Source organism: Aspergillus nomiae (assembly GCF_001204775.2).
Source record: "Aspergillus nomiae NRRL 13137 chromosome Unknown contig00474, whole genome shotgun sequence".
Classification (NCBI taxonomy): Eukaryota; Fungi; Ascomycota; class Eurotiomycetes; order Eurotiales; family Aspergillaceae; genus Aspergillus; species Aspergillus nomiae.
The window spans coordinates 1-23879 of NW_015378529.1; the positions used below are offsets into that span (position 1 = coordinate 1).

The window sequence follows — 23879 nt, forward strand, 5'->3', positions numbered from 1 at the left end:
GCCCTTTTTCCTTGTTCTAGATCATTGGTGCTGGTTCGAAAGCTAGTATAGACTCAACCTACTGGGGATACCCCCCTATGATGCTACCTAAGAATATACAATTTCGTTACCATGTCCGTCGTGTCTTCGTCCACATTCGGACAAAATCTTTCTTCTCCGAAAGCCCCAACCCAACCCGCTTGACCCTCCCCAGACGCGCCAGAGAATCTGCCACATTGTCCAACAGGGCCTTCTCAGCCCGCGTCAACTCCGCATCCTCCGTATCCAGGGATTCATACGCACTATCCTTGTCCAGGGTATCCAAGTAGTTGGTATCATACGTAGATTTTCGGGTAGTGGGACCGCCCTCTGCATCAAGTCCACTCACCACCCCCTCGGCAATGCGCACCCGGATACAGTGCGTGGGTTTGCTGAGCAGCGTCCATAAGAAACTCACATAGCTTCCGGGAAGTGGCGTCACAACATCCGCCGGGGTATACCGCAGACTGACCGGATAGATCTTAGTCTTGGGGGCCACGCTCAGCAGCGAGGGACTGGGAGGCAGGATGCCCCGGGCGTTGGTGGTCGTGCATTCGGGGAACGTGACGATAGGTCGCCCAGGGTATTTCTTAACTAAGGTCGCCAGATCCACCAAGCGCGCTTTCAGGGGCGGGCTGGTGTGCGGAGTGGCAAATGCGCGCAGAATTGCTTGGAAGAGGGATATCTGTTCGACCTTTCGCGAGTTCGGGTAGGAAGCGGTGAAGACCGGGTCGAATATGGCAGCCAGGTAGACTGCATCGATGGGAGATGTAAACGAGGAGGCAATGACGGAACCTGGGCCTGGAAGACGCGCTTGGTGTTGCTTCGATAAGGATCTGTGTTTGGCTCTTAGCCCTGTACTTTCGGTGACGTAGTAGCCTGCAGGCGACTCACCCTTTCCTCACACCGTCCACTTGAAGATCAATCCACCATATGCTGGGCACCCCGAGAATACACCACAGGGATGCCTTCTTCCCTAGCGATCCAATCGGAAGCCATTGTAGCACGAGGAAGTAGCTAACACAAACGAAGAGAAACAGCGGAAGACGGAAAAAGAAGAGGAAGACGCGCAAAGGCAACTGAAAGCCGGCCGGTTGCGGTGGAATAGGAAGGAAAGGTGCAATTCCCGACCCTAGACGGTCCCACTAGTTAGCTTGAGCAATGACAGGGGCCAGTAATCTCACGAGATGCACATACCTCGATCTCGGAACTGAGTGAATTTCTCCATGTTTCAACGGCGGTGTTGTGTTGCGGTCACGGTGCTTTTCATGTGGCCATCCCCTGGACTGATGCACAACTGCAATATGCGGTTGAGAGGGACTGACAGCAAGCGGCGCTGGCCAGAATCGGCTAGGGTCGAATAATTGAGCCTCGTTGTCCTTATCGGTGGTGAGCGAGGCGGAGATTTCGACTTTCACATGTCGCCGAAGCCAAGCTTCCTACGTTGCCTGAGGCCGTACATGACCGCTAACCGCATTGGGTCAGGGCTTCATGTTGACTCTACTCTTGATAGTTACTATACTATCCTTACGAAAAGTGCATCCTAAATTATGCGTGACTCATCTTATGTTCGTTATATGATAAGTAAACATCGTCCCATAACCTATTCCCTCTCAGACACCACAACCCCCCATTCATGCTCTGTCCGCCCATACATAATGTCGCTCAACCAGCCCTTGATCTTACCAGTAACCTCACCGGGGCCACCATCGGGTCCCGTAGGGATAGCGATGCCATGTTCTCGGTGCTGAATCGCTGAGATTGGGGTAATGAACCACTATATCAATATGAGCGCATGAACATGTATGACATCTAACGAGGAAAGATGAACTTACCGCTGTGCCCGCAGCAAACGACTCCAGCAGTCGACCTTCCGCCTCGGCCTCGATTAGCTCACTGATGGTGTACTTGCGCTCGGTGACTTCAAACTCGTCACTTAGTCTTTCCTTTGCCAGGTGCAAGCAGCTGCGGCGGGTAACGCCATCCAGAATGAGACGGTCGTCTAACGGCGCAGTGATGATCTCCTTCTTGCCATCCTTGCGGCGCCAGACCACAAAGAAATTACTACCGCCCGCCTCTGTGCACTCGCCCTGATCGCCATATAGCCAGAGGATCTGGTGAAAGCCGCGTTGCATAGCGTCTTGCGTAGCGAGCACTGACGGTCCATAATTCGCACCAACCTTGGCGTAGCCGAATCCACCCACCCAAGAACGCACCATGTCCTCTGGTGAAGTCAGAAGTCTCATTCCACCAGGTGGCGTGTCTTGTCGAGGCATATAGCTCAAGATAATATACAAGATCGCCTGCTTGGACTTCACGAGACCGATGGTCGGCTGGGTGCCGATGAGTGTTGGTCTCAGATACAAAAAGCTCCCGGCTCTCTCCTTGGGGAGCCATTTAGCGCCATCAACCTCGAGGAGGGCATGGATAAGCTTTGTTATCTCGTCGGGGTCGGCTTGTGGTAGGGAGATACGACTAGCGGACATATTCAAGCGGGCGGCGTTGCGATCTGGGCGGAAGACTCGGAGCTTACCGTCATAGCCGCGGTATACCTTAAGTCCCTCGAAGCACTCCGTCGCGTAGTGTAAGCAGGAGGCTGTGGGCATGAGATTCAATGGACCGTAGGGTTTTAATTCCGGGGTTGACCAGCCTGTGGAGACTTTCCAGGTTGCGACGACCATGTGGTCAGTGCAGATGGTTTCGTCGCCGGAGTTGGCCGTTGCTTCGTCGGGAACATCGCGAGGATTGGTAGTATAGGTGTAGATCAGTTTGGAGGCATCGAGAGGCTGGCCGGCCTGTTTCTCGGAGAAAGCAGGGGCATTCTGTGACTCAATGGCGGAGGGAGCATGATGTGCGATAGTAGTGATCAGGGATGCTTGGGAGCTGTACACTTGAGAAAGATGAACGCTCCCCCATATTGCAGCTAAACATATTTATAGCTCGTCATCCGACGCAAGATGGCAGGATTTGACTACAACTCAGGATATCGTTGTTACGAGGTCACATAGAACCAACGCATATACGAACTGGGTAGATAGTATACGGACCCACATTTATGTGGGGACAAGGATGTAGGGCGTGTTTGCACGCCCTCGGAGACTTCGACCCACTCACTCCCTCCATCCGGGGAGTTGCAAAACCAGTCCGAAATGCGGAGCAAGAGAGTTTGCAGGAGTCATTAAGTTATTCGCCAATGAATAGCCCGCGATAAAGCCAGACTAAGGTTTATCCGGGTCTTTCTTCGTCTCCAGTTGAAAATCTAGAGCCTTTGAAGAGTTTATGGGAATGACTCATCGGCAATTGCCAAAATGCGTCTTTGCATGGCATGGCATACTTCGATAATCATGGATTATGGTCCCCTTTGGAGTTGACGCTGCACATAATGTGAGACATTATACAATTGGTTGAGAGTATGGTCTGGTCAGATAACTACGTCTGAGGGAGTGTGGGTAATATATACCCTGTTTGGAAGAGGTCGGATAATTGTAAATACAGTTTAGCGTCTGTTGCATTAGGAACGATTCAAATGAGTGAGATGCGAACACGAGCTGGTTAGGTCATGGATGAGCTCTGTTTTTCTCGAAAAGCGGCCAGCCATTGTGGGTGATCCGCAGTGGTCTGATTCCAGGGATCCTCAGAATCAAACAGAAGACGACGTGCTTCCTGTTGGAACATCTCATCAGTAGGAACAATGCCGAGGTTGTGTCTGCTCCTCTGCATAGTGGCTCAAGTGACGAGTCAGGACCTGCGTGTACGAATTCAGACCGGTGTCCTGCACTTGGAGTTGACCTAATAAATCAGGTAACTCCAACCTCTCTTGGTAATCGCCACCAGCATTGGTATCACTCTGAAAAGCAGCCCTTGACAACATCTGAGAGAAATGATCCTTAACCTGGTCATTAGTAGCGGAGAAAGGCACCATGTTCGTGACTCGAGGTCAATCAAGTAGGGTGGTACGGCATGGGTAACTTGGGTTGCAATCGAATCGGGAAACCCATGATCTCCTTGCCAGTCAGCCATTGTAGAGCCATTGCGAAAATGCAATGCTAGATGGTCACATCTTTGAGACCACGTAATCATCTGGCGATCACAGAAGCCACAACGAGAAGTAAAGTTGGTAGCTTCCACTTTCCAGTCGCTGATTATCGGAAGACTATCAATGCGATGAACAAGACGTAGATGTTGAACCAGGTGATCCTTGCGTCGAAACTTGCGTTGTTGACCGTCACAAGCCCCATGATTGTGTTCTGTGAGATGCTCAGGCTTGGGATCCAACATGCTACAATAGGCACAGTGTACTCGGCCGGCTGATGGCAGCACCACTGTCCCACCAGATAGGAACCAGGTTCAGTGTGCACATTTTCTGGCAAGGCAATAATGCTTACATCAAAGGTCTCAAAATCGGTTGTTGTTACCGGGAAGTCCCGATAAAGTAAAAAGATCAACCACTAGTACAAGCCCGTTAACTCAAGAATTAACGACAGGGCGCTACACATACGATAGCTTGGATCCAGGGGGCCCAACGTTCCCACGTTTGACGAGGTTGGGGATTGCGGTCTGTGGGGAAGGGTATGGCCCATGTCTCCGTGGACCGTATATCAAAGGAGCTTAGGTAACCACCTAGTGAGCCACTTAATTTTGGGGGAGGAGGTTGGATGTGTTGGCTTCCTGGTCCCAGTGTTCGTGCTAAAGGCCCGGGAGCAGTGCTTTTGCCACTAGAAGAAAGGTGGGTGGGATTGAGTATATAATTATTTCCATTTCTGTACTATGATCTAAAGAAGGCAAACTTTTGGTCTATGTCTAAGCGCTAAAAGGTCGAAATATTCGTTACTCGTGATTTTCTTCATCCCACCATCCCTTCATGAGGTAGTATATCCCTGCGCCGCTCTTTGGGCGAATTTGCTGTTTTCACGGATCCAACTCCCATACCTAATGAACACAAATGGGATGATAGCCATCGCTATGGCAACGAATCCCAATAGCGAGCTAGCCCAGTCAATACCCAGTTTGGTGTACATGGGTGTAGTAGCCAAGGGAAGACACACGGCAAATATGGACCGTAATGTACTCGCCGCTGCGGACGCCGAAGCCGAGTACTGCTTATAAGCATCGGTCAGATAATTAAGGAGCGCGATGAAAATCAAAAGATAGCCGAATCCGAAGAAAACCCCGGACATCATGGGCATGACTGGGTGAATGGAAGATCTTGATGACCAGCCAAGCCAGAAGAGCGCAATGGGAATTGCGGGTGCTGCGATGCAAGCGAGTGGTAGTCGGCGATACTCTTCCACTTTGGCCCATGCTAACCCGTTTTTCAAGGCCTTGGTGTGGTACGAGCTGTATATACAGAAAAGCACAAATGCAAGGATTGACCCCGGCAGAACTACATCTCTTGTTAGCATTTGCGCGTTATGGAACGTGTGAGGTGGATGCAACCTACTTGGAAGAAAGGCTAAACCTGCCACGCCTGGTGTCATCCCATATAGCCCTGGCGACAGACTGCAGTTAGCGAAAATTTCTGAAAGGTTCGACCACGGGAGTTGTAGGTACCTTGGAAAACGATGGGGTATGCTTGGAAGAACAAATACAGTATGGAGTAGATCAAAGCCAAGTACATCGAACAACAGAACACAATCGGCTCTTGAACAATCATAGTGAAGGGACGGCTGAGAACGACGCCAATACTATCCGACAGTTTGGGTTCATGCAGGGGAGGTTTGGCTGCTTCCGAGTCAACTTGGCTTTGGCCCAAAGCCTTTTCGTGTGCACGAGATAAGACTGGCATGTACGTCTCAGGTATTACAAGTACGAGAGGAAAACCAACACCTCCGATGATAAAGCCAGCCCAGAATGTCCATCTCCAAGATACAGTGGAGACAAACCCAGAAATGATAGGCCCCAAGAGAGGGGGGAATGTCGTTGCGAACATGAATATCGACATCACCATCCCACGCTGGTGAGGATCGTTGTATATGTCGGAGAATAGGCCACCAAGCACCGCATTCGGCGCTGAGCCTCCCAAACCACAAAGAAAACGGAAGACCAGAAGAGCTGGGAAATTTGGGGCCAATGCACATGCCATGGTAAAGAGATTATATATTGCAAATGTGGAAACCAGGATAGGTTTCCGGCCATAGCGCTCACTCAAAGGGCCAAAGATGAGAGGGCCGATGGCAAACCCAGCCATGTAGAGTGAAGTAGGGAGCACCATCTTCAAGTCGTCCCGTGGGATATCAAAATAGTCTGCAATAGCATCATGAGCACCCGATGGCAGGGAAGAACCTAGGGAGCTGTTGAAGACGAAGTATATCCCTGCAACGACGATATGAACTTTGCGAGCCTTGAAGCACGGTACAAGTTAATTTACTGTCTCCTTGAAGAAATAATCTGAACCCTGAATTGTGACATTACGAGGCTTGGAATAGAATAAACCTATGACTTACCAGAGAAAAGTCAAATGGACGCACCATACTCTTCCGCGAGACTGAGGGTCTCAAAGGGTTCTTTGGAGAGATCTCTGGACTATCGCAAGTCTTGCGCAGCTCAGAATCCGTTTGGGAGCCCATCTTGCATCTAAACTTGACCACCTCGTCTTTCGAAGTTGTTCCAGGCTCTATTCTCTATTTTATTTCTCAGGAGCCTGAAAAAAAATGGGTGGAGAACTCGGCCTTCGTTCCGAGTTCGCTGTGACCGCTAGAGAGACAGGAGTCACAGGGCATGGTGGACTAATAATATTCAGCAATTATGACACCATGAATAACCTCTCAATTGCTTATAAATATAGGACTCAATGTGTCCTTGTAGAATTTTCATTGCTAGGGTTCGTGTTGCTTCTACTTATTGGCTACTATGATCTACGGGCTACACGTTCAAGAAGAAATACATAAGAATTCTAGGAGGGCGGAAAAAAGAATAAAGAAAAAGAGCTTTTTTTTTCTTTTACCCCCTAGTGAGATAGTCAGACCCATCGAATTAATAATGTAAAATGTAGGGCGCAAAAATTAAGAGTCTGCTTCTTTACCCACGCCCTACGTTAGGCCTGACACGGTCACTGGTTCAGCAAACCCTGACCTTCTCCACTATCGGCGCCGAGTGGAGTCAACCACCAACTTCTCGGCAAAGGCTCAACTTCCCGGGTCTAAGTACCCGGGTCTAAGACTCTAGGCATCCGGTCCGAGTCTGGCATATTGTCCACTGTGATTTCTTGTCTATATAGTTTCTCGACCAATGACAACTAATACTCATTCAAACTAGCGCGTGGGTAGTTTGATACTTTCTCCTCTAGGGACCAACATCCATGCATACCCCATGGGCAATGGCTTCAAGGCAGGCGAGGAACTACGTTAGGTACATACATATGCCAGCAAGAGCGAGAACTTCGAGGGTCCCATTGGCATATGAGTTACACACCCCTAAAAACTCCAACCGTACACAATCAGACTTAACCAATCGAAACCCAATATTATTCCTGCATGGATTCCTCGGGTCCAAGCGCGAAAACAGGGGTGTAGGCAAGTACGTCTCTATCGTAAACAGTTGCCTGCCGACCACTTCAGTGTAGTGCTGACGGTCTTCGCGTGAAGGATCTTGGCTCACGATCTGTCGCGGCAAGTCTTCTGTCTGGTATACTTCATCTTCCAAACCACGCCTGGTGCATGAACGATTGACGGAGATCTAGGATCTTCGGAACCATGGCGATTCCGGTCATCACCCCAAGCATGACTATATGGAAATGGCAATAGACGTTGAGCACTTCATCACAACCCATGGACTGAGTAATGCAACATTGATTGGTCACTCGATGTAAGGAACCAACCTGGGCGGGTTGCTTCATGCATACCAAAGCACATATTGATTCTCGTCTTTAGGGGGGCCAAAACCGCCTTGACGCTTGCACTTCAGTCTCCAGATCTGATATCCAAGGTCGTCGCTATCGACAACTGTCCCATCCACCTTGAGCTAACGGAAGAGTTTCCGAGATATCTCAGGGCTATGGAAGAAGTACAGGACGCACGAGTCAGAAGTCATCAAGAAGGGGACAAGATCCTGAGCAGACATGAGGAGGTATGCGTTGGACTCGTTTGTTCCTCCCAAACGAGATTTCTTTCTAATAATTCCATCTAGTCCCCGTCTGTGAGGCTATGGTTACTGAGTAATTTTGTTCGAGAACGCGACTCCCCGCATCTGAAGCTTCGTGTTCCTTTAGATGTCCTAACGACTGCCATCGGTCCGTTGGGGGATTTCCCACACAAGGACAAACCTGTTCAGTTCCCCAAACCCGCGTTGTTCCTTCGGGCCCTGCAGAGTCATTATATACCGGAGAGTTCGTTCCCCGTTATCTCATCTTTCTTCCCTCAATCGCACATTGTAGATATAGATTGTGGACACTGGATTGTTCAGGAACGGCCTGAGGAATTCAGAAAGGGTAAGTCGATACCCTACGGTTCTTACGTGTAAGGCCTACTAACTTCAAGATAGCCGTTGTCCAGTTCTTGCAGGATAAAGACGAAGTTGATTAGCCTGTGAATAGTGATACGAGATTAGCTTCTGCTTTCCATCCTCCTTCATCGAGGGATGCCATGCTCTTGATTCAACGACTAATACTAGAAGTTTTCAATAATACTATATCTGAGCGGGGTTGTCTATATTACTTATATCTACTATACAAATCAAACAATTTCCTTCCATCTTCTTGGCCCATTCGCTCGTCCAGCCAAGAATAACCCTGTTATTCTAACCAAGAAATTCTGAAGCTTCAAGCGGCGTAACTTTCTCTCTCCAATTCCAGTGAGACTCTGCTTAAACGGCGGCCTTCATGTCCTCCACATTTTCACCCCCAGAGTCTCCTTTAATCCTCTGCTCAGTCTTTTCCACCGTCAGTGTGGCTGAGTGTGTCACCACATCCTGCGGCGTTTCTTTCCCGCCCAAAGTCCCATCACATTTGCCCTCCTTAAAAGCCTTCTGACCACCTCTTTCTTTAGGTGGAAGGTTCTTCTTCACGCTGCACCACTCCATGCCAAAAGCGCCCAACACCGAAAGACAGGCCATAATGACACCGACCTGAAAGCATGTGCGCAAGGAGTCGTTATAGGCCTCCCGAGCCATGACAAGGTCCTCAGCTGGGACGCGATTAAGGAACTCGGTGGCGCCCGTACTCTGGATTAGCCGTGGACTGATGCCCGGTATATCTGCGAGACGGTGTGCTAACTGGTTGAAGAGTACATTCTGGCCAACCGAGGCGAAAACAGAGCCGAAGAGCTGCTGACCGAAGAACATGAGAGATGCGCCGATGGCTACATCCTTGCGCGCTAGCACCGTCTGTGCGGCCAGGTTGGGTGCCTGGGAGCAGCACCCGATACCGAAGCCGTATATGATCTGGAACCCGATCCATTTGCCCTCTGAGGTGTTTATTCCGAGAGTAGTGAGTAATCCAGTGCCGATTGCTGTGAGGCATACGCCGAATATCATGAAGGGCGTGTAGTAGCCGATGCGGGAGACTAGTTGGCCGGTGATTATGGATGCCACAACTACGGGTATTAACATGGGAAGCAGGTGGATACCGCTGTCGACGGCCGAGACACTTTTAATGGCCTGAAACCATATCGGAAGATAGTAGACTAGCGTTTCTGGGGTTAGAATGGTATCATGTTCTTCGTTCAAGGTTGTGGGCTTACCGAAGAGATTCATGTGCGCGCCGAGGCAGGAGCTCGTCCAGAATCCGGATGCGATGCTGCGCTGGAAAAAGATGCGCGGTGGTAGTATGGCCTGTTCTGGCTTCCAGATCTGGATCAGGACAAAGGCAATCAGAAGCACAAAGGCAAGTACAAGTAGCGCTATAATGCGCGCCTCACTCCACTGGATGCGTAAGCTCTACTGGGTCGGGACAGGGAGGCACCATGGCAGACACTCACAGTGTATGTGGTACCGCCCCATTGCAAAGCCAAACACAGGCATATAACTCCTGGAAGGAGGGCAAGCAGGCCTAAGATATTGAGCTGCCGCAGCTTGTCTTTCAAAGGTATCCTGAGGCCCGGACGGTCAGGTACTTGGAGCAAGAGGGAAACAAGCACTAGAACCACGCCTCCCAAGGGGAGGTTGATATAAAAGCACCACCTCCAGGTGACATTTGTAGTAAAGGCACCGCCGACCAACGGGCCGGTCACCGAAGAGATAGCAAATACAGCGCCAAAGATGCCTTGGTACTTCGGCCGTTTATGCAACGGAACGGCGTAGACAATGACGACGATCTATGTGCCGTTGGGTGAGCAAGCCAGTGAAAATCAAAGGGGCACTTGATACAAAACTTACAACACCAGAGAGAATACCTCCCCCACCCAGGCCGGCGATGGCCCTTCCAAGTATGAAAGTGACCGAGTTTGGGGCGGCGCCGCAGAGGGCCGAACCAGCTTCGAACAGAACGATAGATATTAAAAAGATGGGTTTGACGTTGAAGACGGTGTATATCTTTCCGAAAACTAGCTGGAAGGCACAATTGGTGAGCAAGTACGCTGTGCCATACCAGCCAATATCTTTCGCTGAGTTAAACTCATTAGTGATCTGGGGAATGGCGGTAGAGACAATGAGGCGGTCCTAATATAGTCAGCTTACAGATTCAGAGCAAGCTTGCTACTTTTGGAATGCTAACACACCAGAGAAACTAGGAACATGCCGACAAAAATAGACATCAACAATAGGGCAAGCTTGAGACCCGCGGGATAGACTATGTCTTCTGCGCTGGACCTGCCGTCCTCCCGACTAATGGGAGGCTGCTGCTCGCCATTTGGTGAAAATCGAGCCATGATAGATATGGAACAGTTTAGGCATGATGGAAAAATTGTTTGGTGGTCTAGTGGGTGAGAATATAAAGAGCATGGGCATGTTGCTTCGCTATGCCGATGCCGATTCGCTTCTCGGGGCGCAAAAGTTGCATTTTCACTTCCGAGCCCCGAGACAGTCAACCTTCTCTATCACTACAACCCTTGCGGTTTCTCCAACGCCTTTAAACGGCACATAAATGATGAAGAGATCCTCAGTGTCGGATAACCTGGAGCCAGGTAACGGTCCGAAAAGCTACTCATGCTTGGCTTGTCGGCAGCGCAAGGTCAAATGCGACCGGTGCACTCCCTGCTCTAATTGCGTCAAGGCAGAGAAGCAATGCAGCTTTATTCCTCCTGTGCGTGGGAAGCGAAAAAGAACAAAGCCTCCCAGAGAAGGTCTCCATGCCAAATTGCAGCGATATGAGGAATTGTTGAAATCTTATGGCGTAAAATTTGAGCCATCGGGAGATTTTGATGCCTCGGGGTCAGAAACGGCATCTCAGTCTGATGTTCAGGTGGATGAGGACGCTGCCCCTCCAAGCCAACGCTCCAATCTTGAAGAGACTAAACCAAGGCTCATCATTGATAAGGGCACATCTAGGTATTTTGATTGGTATGTTTGATACTACGTTCGGCTGTAAAGTAATGGCTTCTAAATTGTGTTAGTGCTCCGTGGTCTAGCCTGGGAAATGGGGTATGTTTTCACTCGACCCTTATCATTTCTTTCTCTGACCATATTATTAGCTTCACCATCCGGAAGTTGGTGAGCCAACTGAAGAGTCAAACATTCAGGACAGTGGGCTGTTCTTTGAACCAGAACAAATTGATAAGTCCGAGAACCTTTCAAACTTCCACCTCTCGCTCCAGATGCTCCCAAAGTTAAAGGAAATCTATCTTGATCGGGTTGACCCTATGATAAAAATCTTACATTTTCCTACGTTCTGGACTGCAGCAACTGATGGGCTGAGAGATCATCAAAGCATGCCCACAGACTTGGAAGCAGTGATATTTGCTTTCTACCTTGCGACAATCTCTACTCTGGGAGAAGATGAGTGCCAACATCTATTTGGAGTACACAAATCAGTCATGTACTCCCGCTATAGACTCGCGGCTCGACAAGCTTTAACAAACGCAGGGTTCTTATCAACATCCAGTCCGACGACCCTTCGAGCATACGCATTATTCACGGTAAGTTGTCGTTACCAAGTTGTTTTTAATATTCAGCTCACGACAGGAAGGCGTGTGTAAGAGCAAGCTACAAATGCGACACCCTATTTGTCTTATCAGGCGTTGCCATACGACTTGCACGCAAAATGGGGCTCCATCGGGATAGCTCGGCTCTAGGGCTATCTCCATTCGAAACCGAGATGCGAAGGCGACTTTGGTGGCATTTAGCTTATGTGGACTTCCGCCTGGCCGAGGTGCTGGGCACGAAACCGTCGCTGGATCTTTCCTGCAGCGATAACCAAATGCCCCTAAATGTCGAGGACGAGGACCTTTACCCCGACATGGTCAATCCACCACTGGAACGCCACTGCATCACCGCTATTACTCCTTCCTTGATCAAATACGAGGTTATGGAGAGTTTGCGCAAATTTTCAACATCGTGTTTTGGTGAATTGCGCTGGGAGGCACTCTCCTGCGCGGATATCACGACCATGGAAAAGGACAGCATTATCAGCCACATTGAGGATCGGCTGGAAATGAAGTATCTGCGGTACTGCGACCCGTCTGACTCACTTCATACTTTCGTATCAGTCATGATCAGGACCTCGATATGCAAGATGAAGCTCCTTGCGCATAATCCACGACAATTCGCCAACAACCCCATCAAAGTTCCTCAAAGCGAGCGCAACATATTCTTTGTCAACGCTATGAAGCTACTAGACTATGTCATCTTTATGCAGGAAGGGTCCCACGGCCTAGAAAAATATACGTGGCATTTTGGCACGAGCGTTCTTTGGAATGTGATACTCTACGTGCTCATCGAAGTTCGGCACCGCAAAACAGGGCCTGACGTTGACAAGGCATGGAGGCTGATAGGAACAGTATTCTCATATTATCCTCAAGTGTTTGAAAGATCCACCGGCCCTGTATATACAGCACTAGGCAAGTGGACGTTGGAGGTTTGGGATGACCATGTTGCTGCCTTGAAGGCAGACGGCGTTCCGAAACCATTAGCACCCGATTATATCAATGCAATCAATCGCTGCCAACGACCAGCAATAGAGTCACCATCACAGCCAAGGTTCGGGCTGTGGAATCTGAATCTGCCATTCAGGAAACGAGTGACCAAGATAGAGTTCAATCTCCTAGTCACGAAGGCAATCTCGATGATGGGGGAGCTCTCGACTTCTATGACTTCCCTAGCCTGCTATCTTTCGAGATGGACCCGAACGAATGGGTCCAGTGGGAACAGTTAGTTGCGGAGCAGGGCGGTTTCTCTCAAGGTAATAGCATGTAATGCTCTGGGGTTGATTAACGCGCTTGAGGAATGGTGAGCATCCTCATTGAGAGCTTCGATGATATTGACTCCCTTGGCAGATCTCTATACGCTTATGGAGGCGGTTGTGAGTGCAATGTCATCTTGTTCTGGGGGTCATCTCATAATTCAAGATGCTGAGATTCTCAATTTTAGAGTTCAACTACCTGATTCGGTAAGCGTGTCGGGGACCTGATCCGGAATAGTTCTTTTCTTCTTCAACCGTATATTTGTCGCAGTCGACACCAAGGCTGTTCTAGTAGTTCATCCCATCAGTCCTATATTAGACTTCAAGATGTCCTCCATACCAACCCAAAATATCTACGATGACCCAAAATTCTTCAAGGCATACAGTACACTGCCCCGATCCCAACATGGCTTCGACGCAGCCCCCGAATGGCCGGTGTTGCAAGAGATGGTCTTGAAGAACAACAAACCAGGACATCCTGGCATTCAGAATGAACATATTCTGGATCTAGGCTGCGGTTACGGTTGGTTCACTCGCTGGGCTCGAGAAAACGGAGCGAAACACGTCAAAGGCATGGATGTATCAACAAAGATGATTGAGAGGGCTAAAGAGTCCGAGAAGGACCTGCAAGCAAAAGGAAATATTCCGCCTTCTTATGGGACACTATGTTATGAAGTCGGCGATCTTGAGACGATATCCTTCAGCGCATCCGGCACAGACTCATACGATCTAGTCTACAGTTCGTTGACGTTCCATTACATCGAAGATTTCTCAAGATTGCTTCAGCAAATCCGACTTTGCTTGAAGAAAGGTGCCCCAGAGGATGGTTCTAGGAAAGGAGGAAGACTGGTCTTTTCAGTGGAACATCCCATCTGTACAGCTCCAGTTAATCCAGAACCTGACTGGAAGGTTCTGCCAAACGAAGATGGCGATGGAGCGGATAGAAAGATCTGGCCTTTAAATTCCTACAGTGATGAGGGCCCGCGTGTGACGAGCTGGCTGGGTGTTGATGGGGTCAGAAAGTACCATCGAACCGTGGAGACCTATGTTACTGCGTTGCTCAAGAATGGCTTCGTCTTGACTGGATTGAAGGATTGGGTTCCTTCGAAGTATGACGTTGAGGAGCATCCCGAATGGAAGGATGAAAGGCATCGGCCATATTTTCTGCTCATCTCTGCTGAGGTCCATTCAGATTATTAAAGATAGATTGGCTTCCTCATATGTATATACCTTGTGGATACCTACCGAAATGCTCAATGAGTTTCACTCCATCTTTGGCTCAATGTTCATGAAAAGGACGATCTCCATGGTAATTTTAAGATACGTGATTGTGGCAACGACTGTTGATTTTGTACAGGTAACACAATGCCAACCTCAGAGATGGGATGGTGCAAGAGGCGCTGGATAAGGCGTCATAGAAAAGGATGACGATTACCGTGGTGCACCAGCTAAATACGATCTAGCACGCGGAATCCATCTGCATGTTGGAGGCAGGGAGTTTACTTGATGTCGGAGTCACCGGGAGTTGATGGGAAAAGAAGGCGTGTATGCTGGGATGGTGGAGATGCAGAATCGAAGAACAGTCACTGAGTTGGAGATGTGGGTTGATTGGTATGGTATCTATCATCGAAAAGTAATTTTCAACATTGGTGAAGTATTGTTGTCGTTGTACAGGTGCATATGCAGCTTTAGTTCACATTCTTTTTCTTTCGTGTGTAGAAGAATCATAGGCCAAAAAGAACTACAGAAAACCCGTTTCCTTTCCCCCTTCCCTAGAGTACGAAGAGCACCAGCAAGAGAGCTCTAAAACGTAACCCATAATCAGTCCTTGGGAGGCCTGTTGGCATTGATGCTGTTTAAAATCTCCCCTGCACCAGCATTGACCATTCGTGACGCGAGTTCTTTTCCGAGCGCCGTTGCTTCATCCGCAGTTTGGACTTTCAAGACAATGGTGTCCTCGACACTCTCAGTACCGTCCAAACTAACAACTATAGCGTGCATGCTCAAGTCTTCCGAAGACACCCACTTTGTTTCCACGCCAATTGGGACACTACATCCACCTTCAAGGGTTTTCATAAGAGACCTCTCGGCGAGGCAAGCAATAGTGGAATTTTGGTCAGCTAGTTGGCCCAGCAATTCCTGCATCTTACGGTCTCCCTTGCGAATCTCCAAACCTAGAGCGCCTTGTCCGACGGCATGGAGAATGCCCCCATCCTTAGAGCCGAGGTATTGGTTGATCCGATAATCGAGGCCTACCCGGTGAAGGCCCGCGGCAGACATCACCATACAGGTGTACTCACTATCCGGGTCGTCCACCTTAGCGAGACGAGTCTCGACATTGCCGCGAAGATTGGCAAAGCGGAGATGGGGATAGAGACGGCGAAGCTGTGCTGAGCGCCGGACGGATGAAGTGCCTACCACAGCGCCCTCGGGGAGGCTCTGCAAGTTCGTGTAAGGCAGGCCGGCCTTCACAATCAAGGCGTCCCGAGGATCATCACGGGGCGGAATAGCTGCGAGCTCACAGAAGTCGGGAAGGCTCGTCGGCATGTCTAACCCCGGTCAACAGCTGGCCTTTGGTTTGCAGATTGGGCATCATGGCGAAGGAGGGAACAGGATATTTTGTTAATCACCTTTCAGGCAGTGCACAATGACATCTAGTTCACCGGATTTGAGCTTTTCCTCCAGCTCGGTAGTCCAGAGATTCTTAGCGCCAAAGTTATATAGCGCCGTCAACTGGTCTCGATCACCCTGCGTGCGGAGGGCTTGAATTTCATACGATCGATCCGGGGCAATCTTTTGCAGGCAATCCCGGATGCCCTCCGCCTGGACCATGGCCAGGTTGGATCGTCGCGTACCGATCCGGAGTGGCGGCTGAGGTGTCGGGGATGTTTCCATTTTATATTTACCGGCTGATAGATGGAAGGGTAGGAGGAGGGACAAGCAGGGGAGAAAGAGAAGGGGGGGTTTCTACCAAGCCTGTAAGCAACACTGTGGACCCTGACACCACTCCGGAGTAGTCAAGCTCTCGCAAACATCCGAAGTGGGTCATTATGCCGCCGCGTTCCAACGGAGAATTGCCGCTGGTACTGTGTAATAGGAATGATGAGGATGATGAGTGGCGGGAGTGTTTAGTCGGTGGGCCTTTGGCGAGATTCGCATCTCACTTAATGTTTTCTAATCATTTAGGCGAAGGGGCGGAAACCACCGCTATCAGGGAGAGTGGAGTTAGGGTTGCATCAGGACTGTAACCTATTTATACCTTCCAACTTTCGATAAGATCTCTACGAGACAGATGCTACAAGCTTCAAGGCCAGAAGAAGTTCTCCATTGGTTTATCGCTGTGTAAATAATCCTGTTTAAACGTAAAGGTTTCGATAGAGATATCTGGACAGCGAACAAAATTGTAACTGTCTTTGTCCCACAATAGTTTTACTTCTCGGCGGAGCTGTTCCTGGTCACAAATCATGCTAGAGACTCAATTTGGGTATGGCAGATTAGTTTAATGTATCCATGAAAAGCCTCAGGTGGCTAGACAGCTCAATTATTGCCCCGACCATAGCAACTTGAAGATCACAACTCACCTCCTAGAGACACATATATGAACTTGTGGAGGAGAGGCAGATAACGAGCGGCGAAAATAAAAGTCACGACGGTTGTTTCATCATCTCCAATCACGAAAATTTCACGAGCGTTCATGCTTCAGGCCAAATTTCGAAGCAATCGTCCCGTCACCGACATTGTTGTACGCAGACATCAGTAGTCATAAGTTTCCTATCATCAGTCCGGGGAAACGTGATGCTGGTGAATTCCATGATTCTAGCCGTCACAACCTCCGTGTTCTTTTTGCGGCCTTCAAATTTTCCTCCTGCCCGATTATGTTCAAACCCATACTCTGGTGGATCCAGTATTCATCTCTGTCCTCGGGAACTCAGCTCCACTGCAGCGTTGATCCAGCTTCACTTCACATACATCGAAATGCCGTTTCAAGGCGCCATGATATGACTCGGTTGTTTTAAATGGTATATTTCTTATACATCGAAATGCCGTTTCAAGGCGCCATGATATGACTCGGTTGTTTTAAATGGTATATTTCTTATACATCGAAACCCAGTATCATTAAAACAATTAGCTTTCCCAATATTCCTATTAGAGTCAGAGCTAAGAATAACAGTTGGTGGAACATCCCTAAGCTGCTGTTCTGGCGTTACGGCGAGTCACCCATTCGGACCCAGAACTTGATGAGAGCTGGGACTTTGCCCTCTGCTGCGCCGGCTGCATTTAAAAGGTACCATCAGTCATGGTAAACTGTTTTAGGTAGTTGTTCCTCTCTTCGATTGTATAAGACGTCCTTCGGAGCAATGGTAACGTCGATACGTCGCGCAACTCTCATATGTAGGAGTAAATAAGCTGAAGAAAGTTTGAGAAATGTACATCACAGTGATCTCGGGAATAGCAACCGTCCGGACAGTTCATTTGAGTCTATACATAAGCTGAGATGAACCGGGTATGGAATGACGTTTATCTTCTTGACACAGGTCCATGAAATGATACTAATTCTTTCTTCAATGTAATTCAGCTGATGGATCATTTAATCTCAGGCCCATTGTCATGATGTCACCATAGCAATGTGTAAATAGAACTCTGTCCACATATCCCAAGTGGCCAATGTGGCAAGGAAATCCCCAAGAGGCAGGTCATAGTGAACATTTGTGCAAGCAGTAGTTTGCCATCAAGCTGCCTAATAGCAAACTGGAGTGGTATCGGAGACATTCCTCTGCTCAGAGTGGTCGATGACTTTTTGTACAGCTTAGGGGTTCTCAAGTTTTGCGGCTGTTCCTACTCTCTATCTCTCTCTCCCTTGTGTTGATTCTAAACTGGATAGAAGAGGATCTACCTTCTCAATTGCTACCTGTCGCACTTGTGCTTCGTGTCACCGCCACGAGGATCCGCTGTGCGGTGTGCCAAGCAGAGGGACGAACATGAACAGTTGTATATGACCATTTACATCGGCTTTGGGTATTGCTTGGATACTTGTTGTCGCAGTGGCTCATGCTCAGAAGAAGTCGTCTTTCTTCGTCTCTGTTTCTGTTTCTTCTGTCTTTCTGTTTCGTCTCTCTGTTCTTGTTGGTCCAACTTATGGTGTTCTTGCAGGAATAATATGTGGACATATGACATGTCCCTTCCAGATCACCCTGCCATTCATACAAGGATTGGACTCTCGGAAAATGCTCATGGCCGTTGCTGACCAACCAAAAAGACTGCATGTCTGATGATGGACAAATCTGCAGTTATAGGGGTTCGAGTGAGCATGCGGAGAATATATAGGTAAAGCAACGCGATAATGCCATGAGAAATGACCACGAGGTCCGCTAGAACAGCGAAACTGACGCGGAGGACAATAAGAGCAAGGCGGGGTAAGATGTGAGCGACGACGAGTAGTCAAGGCAAGCTAAGAGGAGGTATATTGGAGCAAATGAAAAGGAAAAGCGCCACGATATATAGTATCAGCATTGTGAGGGCTGTAGATAGGAGTAAAGATGCCAGGTAGAAACTGACAGGAGGTTGTTCGAGGGTAAGACAAGAATTACTAATATATATATGCCGGGCGAAGTGGAAGGCTCTGATAAAGCTTTTATGTAAGCTGTACAGCTGATTTAAAGATGGACAAAGACAGTGAATGGCAGCCATGGTTCTTTGTTTAGCCCCTCAATATCCTACACTGAATGCTGGTGTTGGTGGTGGGAGATTCCCCTTATGTTTATGAGAAAGTACTGCAAAATTGGAAGTGTGGTGAATAGAATGCGTCTCAGTGGCAGTACAGCTACTAACACGGAGGAATAGCAAAGACTATAGTCCAATGAGACTTTTGGAGTGATATCTGAAGATGGTTCCAGCACGAACAGCCTTGAAAATTCATGTAAATGTACAATGTCTAGACTCATACATACATCCGGTTGTAGGGACCTGCCTATGCCATGGGGTAGTTGGACAGTTAATAATATTAAACAAATTCAACAAATCATAACAACTATTCATCCAGCGGGCTGCTCCAGCCTACCCCGGGGTATCCCGCTTCTCCAAATAGAGTGCTCCGCGCCTGCACCGTGGCAGACACCTCTAGGAGGAATTCGTACAGTATGACCACGTTGGTTAAGACATGCCCCAGTGTCGCTGACCGCGGCTCCTCATCAGCAATCGCACTCTCAGCCTCTCCTTCTGCCACGGCATCTGCCGTCGGCTCGGGCTCTTCACCAGGCACCGTTGCTTTGTGCGGATGGTCCACTTGGAATGGCTTCGCCAGTCGCTTTCGAAGCTCCTCCGCTGCGGTTGTACGAGGTGAGGAGGACCCCCGAGAACCGGGAGAGCGAACTGAGGATCCACGAAGCGGTGAGCCCACGGCAGCTTGTCGGGAAGATGGTGTGCCCGGGGTCTCCTGTGCAAGGGAGGACCTCCCTCGGGGTGACCCAATGTCAGAGTCCATGGGCATCTTCAGTGGTCGTCGTTCAGAAGGGAGACGCGTTGCTGCTTCAAATGGTTGCTGAAGGCGGCCAATGTCTTTCGTAGGATCATCCTGATGGAGTAGGTCCCGCCGAGCCGCAACTAGAATGTCAAAATCTGGCACATCCTTCCGCCATTGCTGGATTTGCTGCACAAGTTTTTGCAGTGCGGACGTGAGCGTTGGTGTCTCGGAGCTCGACAATGAGGGTTCTTGATAGGCCAGCTTTATTTGATCTAGGATTTCCATAGGTCCATCCTGAGCTGTAGTCGGACCATCGTATATGTATTTAGATGGGTCCACAAGGAGCCAACTGTCAAGGGATATAAGGTGTGATGATGCGATACTCATGAGAACCTCTGTTAATGCTAGGTTGACGATGACGCTATTAGTAAAAAATGTCTCCACACAGTTTAGTAATTCCTGGACAATAGGGTCCTCTTGGCGAATCTCCAGTGGGCAGTCATCTTCCAGGCCTGTTTCAGCCGGTGGGATATACAAATGTGATTCTAAAATATATGAAGCATCCTTGAGGTAGTCATCAAAGGAGTCATTCAGCGTGGGGTCATCCACAATTGACGTGGCCATTCCCGTGAGCTGCTCCAGTTCTGCATTCAATTGCCCCACGGTTCGTTGCCCAGCATATTGCCCAGGAACCGTCCGAATCAATGATCGGGCAAAAGTATGATGTCGTTGGAGGATGACCGCCATCAGCCGTAGCGTTGCCAAAACAGTTTGCCGATTGGAAGATTGCAGCCCTAGGAGGGCAAGGTCTCTCAGGTTAAATAGTGAAGGTGACGGTTTCGCAGCTTCCTCCGAGAAAGCTGCTAGAACGTCCAGGGACTTGCGCCGGCTTACTGACATGTTCACTTTCAAAGTGGGTGAAGTTTCCATGTCGGAAGGTGAGGCTAGTAAGAAGTGAAGAATCCGATGAACCAGATCATCCTGGTTGATCGACTCGAGAATGCGATACAAGTAGGTAAGCACGGCAGCGGTAGAACCACCTTCGACATCCGAGGACTCGAGCAGTGATGGGTATCTGTTTACACAGAAGGATCATATCAGCAACTACTTAGCCTACTTAGCTAGTCCGCTTGGAATTCGCTTACAGAAGTTGTTCGAGAAACAAGACCTGAAAGTGGTCCAGTAATGTGCCGTTGACTTCTGCCGATTTGCAATGGTCAATGGTGTCCTGCCAAAATAGTAGGTACGACATGAAAGAGTCTACAGTTGCCCCCAGTGCAGGGGGAAGAGCAGTCTCTTGTTTAGCATGATCTGATAGCGCAACAATGTGCGGCATCTTCTCGTCGGAGGTTTCATCGAAGGACAGGCTTTCAACTTCAATCAATATAGCTCGAAGTACCCGGGATTCACGAGATACTCACCTGCCTAACTGACTATACAGCGCACCTAGTCCCGTTGCCATTAGTGTAGCAAGGTCGCTCTCAATTAGCCATCTCTCAAGGTTCTTTGAGCGAGATGCTGTCTCGATCAGGTAAAGAAGACCGGTCCGAGCAAAATCACCCGCACGGCCCCCATGGTGAACATATTCCACTAACAAGTAGAACAGTGGGAAGTCATCCTTCCGAGTCGCACCCGCGAACTCAGCTCCAGTATTGGTCTGTTGCTCGCGGTCTTGGTCTTCGGACCTCGGAGCAAACCACGCTGGGAGAATATCAGGTTGCAGACGAATATTATTGGCTACGCCAAACAACAGCTCGACAAGCCTTCCTTCCACATCTTCTGAGTGTTTGTCTGCACGTCGGACAAGATCCACCAGCGCCCGCGCAAAAAGCCGGTTATCGACTACTCCATCCACCTCCGAATCGATCAGGGTATTGAAGAAGACAGCGGCGGAACGGAGCATTCCATCGTCGTAAGAAGACAGCGCGAGTTTGGTGACGGTCACAAAGATCTGAGAAGATGCAGCGTATGCTAAACACGGATGAGGAGCCGGACCTCGAGATTCATCGCTGAGGACGGAATTTAGTCGGTCAATGCAGTTGCGCGCATGGGTTGTCGCAGACTGATCTCCGGTCGGCGAGTTGGTGGAGCGCCAGATTTGCTACAAAGGACAAAATTAGTCGAGGCCCGACAGGCGGCGCAATGAGAGGAGAGCGTACTTGCAGAGTGTTACATGTCCGCTTGAAGGCCGCCAATCGCTCGGTAGGAGAGCTCGCCTGGTACGTCTTGGTAGACAGCGAACGGGATCCGCCGATTAAACGAGACCACTATCGCAGATTAGTTAAATTGATTCCAATGGCCATTGAGTAAAACTGCTAATTTAGAGTTCAGACGCAAGAATCAACTTACAAAATCCATGATTGCGTGAGAACAGCATGATACTATTCAACCGCATACATGATTAAACAGTGGTGTTTATGGTCGCACAGGGGACATCCACAGGTGACAGGGAAGACACAAATGCCATTTGAATGAAACAATGCGAAGTACTACCTGGCGTTTCCTCACTTCACGACAAGATGGTCGAGTCAGTTACGGCAATGGATGGGATGCTTTCCAGGCAATTCTTGTACGGAACGGGAAGCCTTACTGACCGAAAGATTGGAGGTTCGAATCCCAACCTTGGCAACCCTTTTTTGCCTAGATTGCGATCACATGACCGTGATCCATATGATGTATCTAGTGAATGCTTCATCGTATTACGTTAGAGTGATATGAAGATTATCCATTGTTGGATACAACTACCTGCATTCATCCTGCTAGTGTGTCAACTGGCAATGGGGGAGTATACCATATCTTCATTGTCCGCAGTACCCAAAATGCATCATACACCCAGCTCGATGTAACCGAGTTAGGTGCAGTCTTTATTGGAAGGGTAATGGATGCAGCTTTCGAGTTAGCTGGTTCAGACTTGGTTATCCATCACTAAAGAACCTACTGGTTATGAAAGCTGAAAGTGAGCGTTTTCAGGCATCTACATCCACTACGATAGACAACATGCCATACGGTATCGATCACCATTCAAGCCCACGGGCTGGAGATCGACTCATAACTGAGTGAATTGTTCGAAAATGTGCTGAATCAAAAGCCTAGAATCAAAAGGAAGAATACCCAAGGGTACTTATTCACATCGCGAGATGCAAATCAAACCATGCCCGCCATCACAACGCCGAGAGAGTATGCGCCCGCTCTCCATCCCAGTCTAAGATATCGCCCATCAAAGTCGTTTAAGCAAAGAAAAGAGGTAATGGTGTTAGGAAGTTGAAGCGCGAACAAAAAAGGAAGAAAAAAAAGAGGTAACGCCGACACCCATTGTCTATAGCTAGTCGCTGTCGTCTTTCGGTCGTCGTCCTCCGCGCTTTCGTTTCGGTTGTTCGTTTTGATCACTTCCATCGTCGTCGTGCTTTCTTCCAGCGGGTTGATCGGGCACTTTGGCAATAATGTCGGCCAGAAAATCTAATACCTCGTCTTTCGAGACTGCTTGCTTCAGATGCGATGCGGTGACGCGTTTCGAATTCCGGTCTTTGGCTTCCTTTGCGGCCTTGGTGACAAGAGAGATCATGAAGAGTTCTAGAGCTTTGGCTATAAATAAACCAAAAACGCGTCAGCATCGCGTCCTAAATAACCCGGAGGTATAGAAGAGGGAACGCATCACATACAGACAGCGATTGGGGTCACTTGCGCGACCTTACCAACATCCTCGTCGGCTTGCATAATGCGCTTAATGCGCGCGACAGGGAATTTTGTCTTCACCTCCACACTAGCCGCGGGATTTGGCTGGGGAGGCTCTTCTGGCAGCACCGGTGTTGGTTCGACATATGGTGGTTCCACATATGATGGTTCGACATATGTTGGCTCGACGTACTTAGTTTCTGGCATGGGCACGACCTCGGCAGCGCGCGCGATCCGAGACGACCGACGAGCCATGTCGGGATCTACAATCGGGTCTGCGAAAGGAGGGATGTACTGTTGAGAGGCTCGACGGGGTGGGGGTGGAGGAACAGGTTGGTGGTACTGCGGGGTGAAATAGGGAGAGGCGTCGTAGGATGCACGGTGATGAGCCAATGGGTTCGCAAAAGAGTATAAGGGCTGGGGGATAGAGGGGGTGATGGGGATTGGAGGTGGAAAATCGGG

The 23879-nt window shown here is 49.2% G+C and overlaps 9 protein-coding genes across 9 annotated transcripts; 2 read left to right on the forward strand and 7 right to left on the reverse strand.

Moving 5' to 3' along the window:
* Positions 1-106: 106 nt before the first annotated feature.
* Positions 107-1404, reverse strand: ANOM_009888 (lysophosphatidic acid acyltransferase LOA1; the record flags this gene model as incomplete). The annotated part of the gene is made up of 3 exons (XM_015555144.1): positions 1216-1404; positions 913-1150; positions 107-854 (listed from the first exon to the last, which is right to left on the reverse strand). Exons 1-3 carry the CDS (start codon positions 1244-1246, stop codon positions 107-109), a joined length of 1017 nt encoding a protein of 338 aa, XP_015402163.1. The 5' UTR covers positions 1247-1404.
* A 217-nt stretch (positions 1405-1621) lies between these two features.
* On the reverse strand, positions 1622-2939 carry ANOM_009889 (branched-chain amino acid aminotransferase; the record flags this gene model as incomplete). The annotated part of the gene is made up of 2 exons (XM_015555145.1): positions 1622-1795; positions 1854-2939. Coding segments are annotated over 2 exons (1209 nt in total), but the record flags the coding sequence as incomplete, so codon positions are not given.
* Positions 2940-4877: 1938 nt separating this feature from the next.
* On the reverse strand, positions 4878-6584 carry ANOM_009890 (MFS transporter; the record flags this gene model as incomplete). The annotated part of the gene is made up of 4 exons (XM_015555146.1): positions 4878-5401; positions 5459-5506; positions 5569-6358; positions 6462-6584. 4 exons carry the CDS (start codon positions 6582-6584, stop codon positions 4878-4880), a joined length of 1485 nt encoding a protein of 494 aa, XP_015402168.1.
* A 791-nt stretch (positions 6585-7375) lies between these two features.
* Positions 7376-8537, forward strand: ANOM_009891 (putative alpha/beta hydrolase; the record flags this gene model as incomplete). The annotated part of the gene is made up of 6 exons (XM_015555147.1): positions 7376-7533; positions 7602-7641; positions 7697-7821; positions 7887-8082; positions 8143-8443; positions 8497-8537. The coding sequence occupies 6 exons, from the start codon at positions 7376-7378 to the stop codon at positions 8535-8537; spliced, it is 861 nt and encodes a 286-aa protein (XP_015402167.1).
* A 280-nt stretch (positions 8538-8817) lies between these two features.
* Positions 8818-10817, reverse strand: ANOM_009892 (MDR family MFS transporter; the record flags this gene model as incomplete). Its single annotated transcript, XM_015555148.1, has 4 exons — positions 8818-9873; positions 9930-10265; positions 10327-10608; positions 10668-10817. 4 exons carry the CDS (start codon positions 10815-10817, stop codon positions 8818-8820), a joined length of 1824 nt encoding a protein of 607 aa, XP_015402166.1.
* A 215-nt stretch (positions 10818-11032) lies between these two features.
* Positions 11033-14485, forward strand: ANOM_009893 (C6 transcription factor; the record flags this gene model as incomplete). The annotated part of the gene is made up of 6 exons (XM_015555149.1): positions 11033-11448; positions 11502-11529; positions 11580-12023; positions 12074-13083; positions 13152-13285; positions 13524-14485. 6 exons carry the CDS (start codon positions 11033-11035, stop codon positions 14483-14485), a joined length of 2994 nt encoding a protein of 997 aa, XP_015402165.1.
* A 621-nt stretch (positions 14486-15106) lies between these two features.
* Positions 15107-16180, reverse strand: ANOM_009894 (porphobilinogen deaminase; the record flags this gene model as incomplete). Its single annotated transcript, XM_015555150.1, has 2 exons — positions 15107-15834; positions 15916-16180. 2 exons carry the CDS (start codon positions 16178-16180, stop codon positions 15107-15109), a joined length of 993 nt encoding a protein of 330 aa, XP_015402171.1.
* Positions 16181-19313: 3133 nt separating this feature from the next.
* On the reverse strand, positions 19314-22135 carry ANOM_009895 (uncharacterized protein; the record flags this gene model as incomplete). The annotated part of the gene is made up of 5 exons (XM_015555151.1): positions 22095-22135; positions 21905-22012; positions 21167-21846; positions 20891-21112; positions 19314-20820 (listed from the first exon to the last, which is right to left on the reverse strand). Exons 1-5 carry the CDS (start codon positions 22101-22103, stop codon positions 19314-19316), a joined length of 2526 nt encoding a protein of 841 aa, XP_015402170.1. The 5' UTR covers positions 22104-22135.
* Positions 22136-23067: 932 nt separating this feature from the next.
* On the reverse strand, positions 23068-23742 carry nctA (negative cofactor 2 transcription regulator complex subunit BUR6; the record flags this gene model as incomplete). Its single annotated transcript, XM_015555152.1, has 2 exons — positions 23405-23742; positions 23068-23327 (listed from the first exon to the last, which is right to left on the reverse strand). The coding sequence occupies exons 1-2, from the start codon at positions 23670-23672 to the stop codon at positions 23068-23070; spliced, it is 528 nt and encodes a 175-aa protein (XP_015402169.1). The 5' UTR covers positions 23673-23742.
* Positions 23743-23879: the final 137 nt, after the last annotated feature.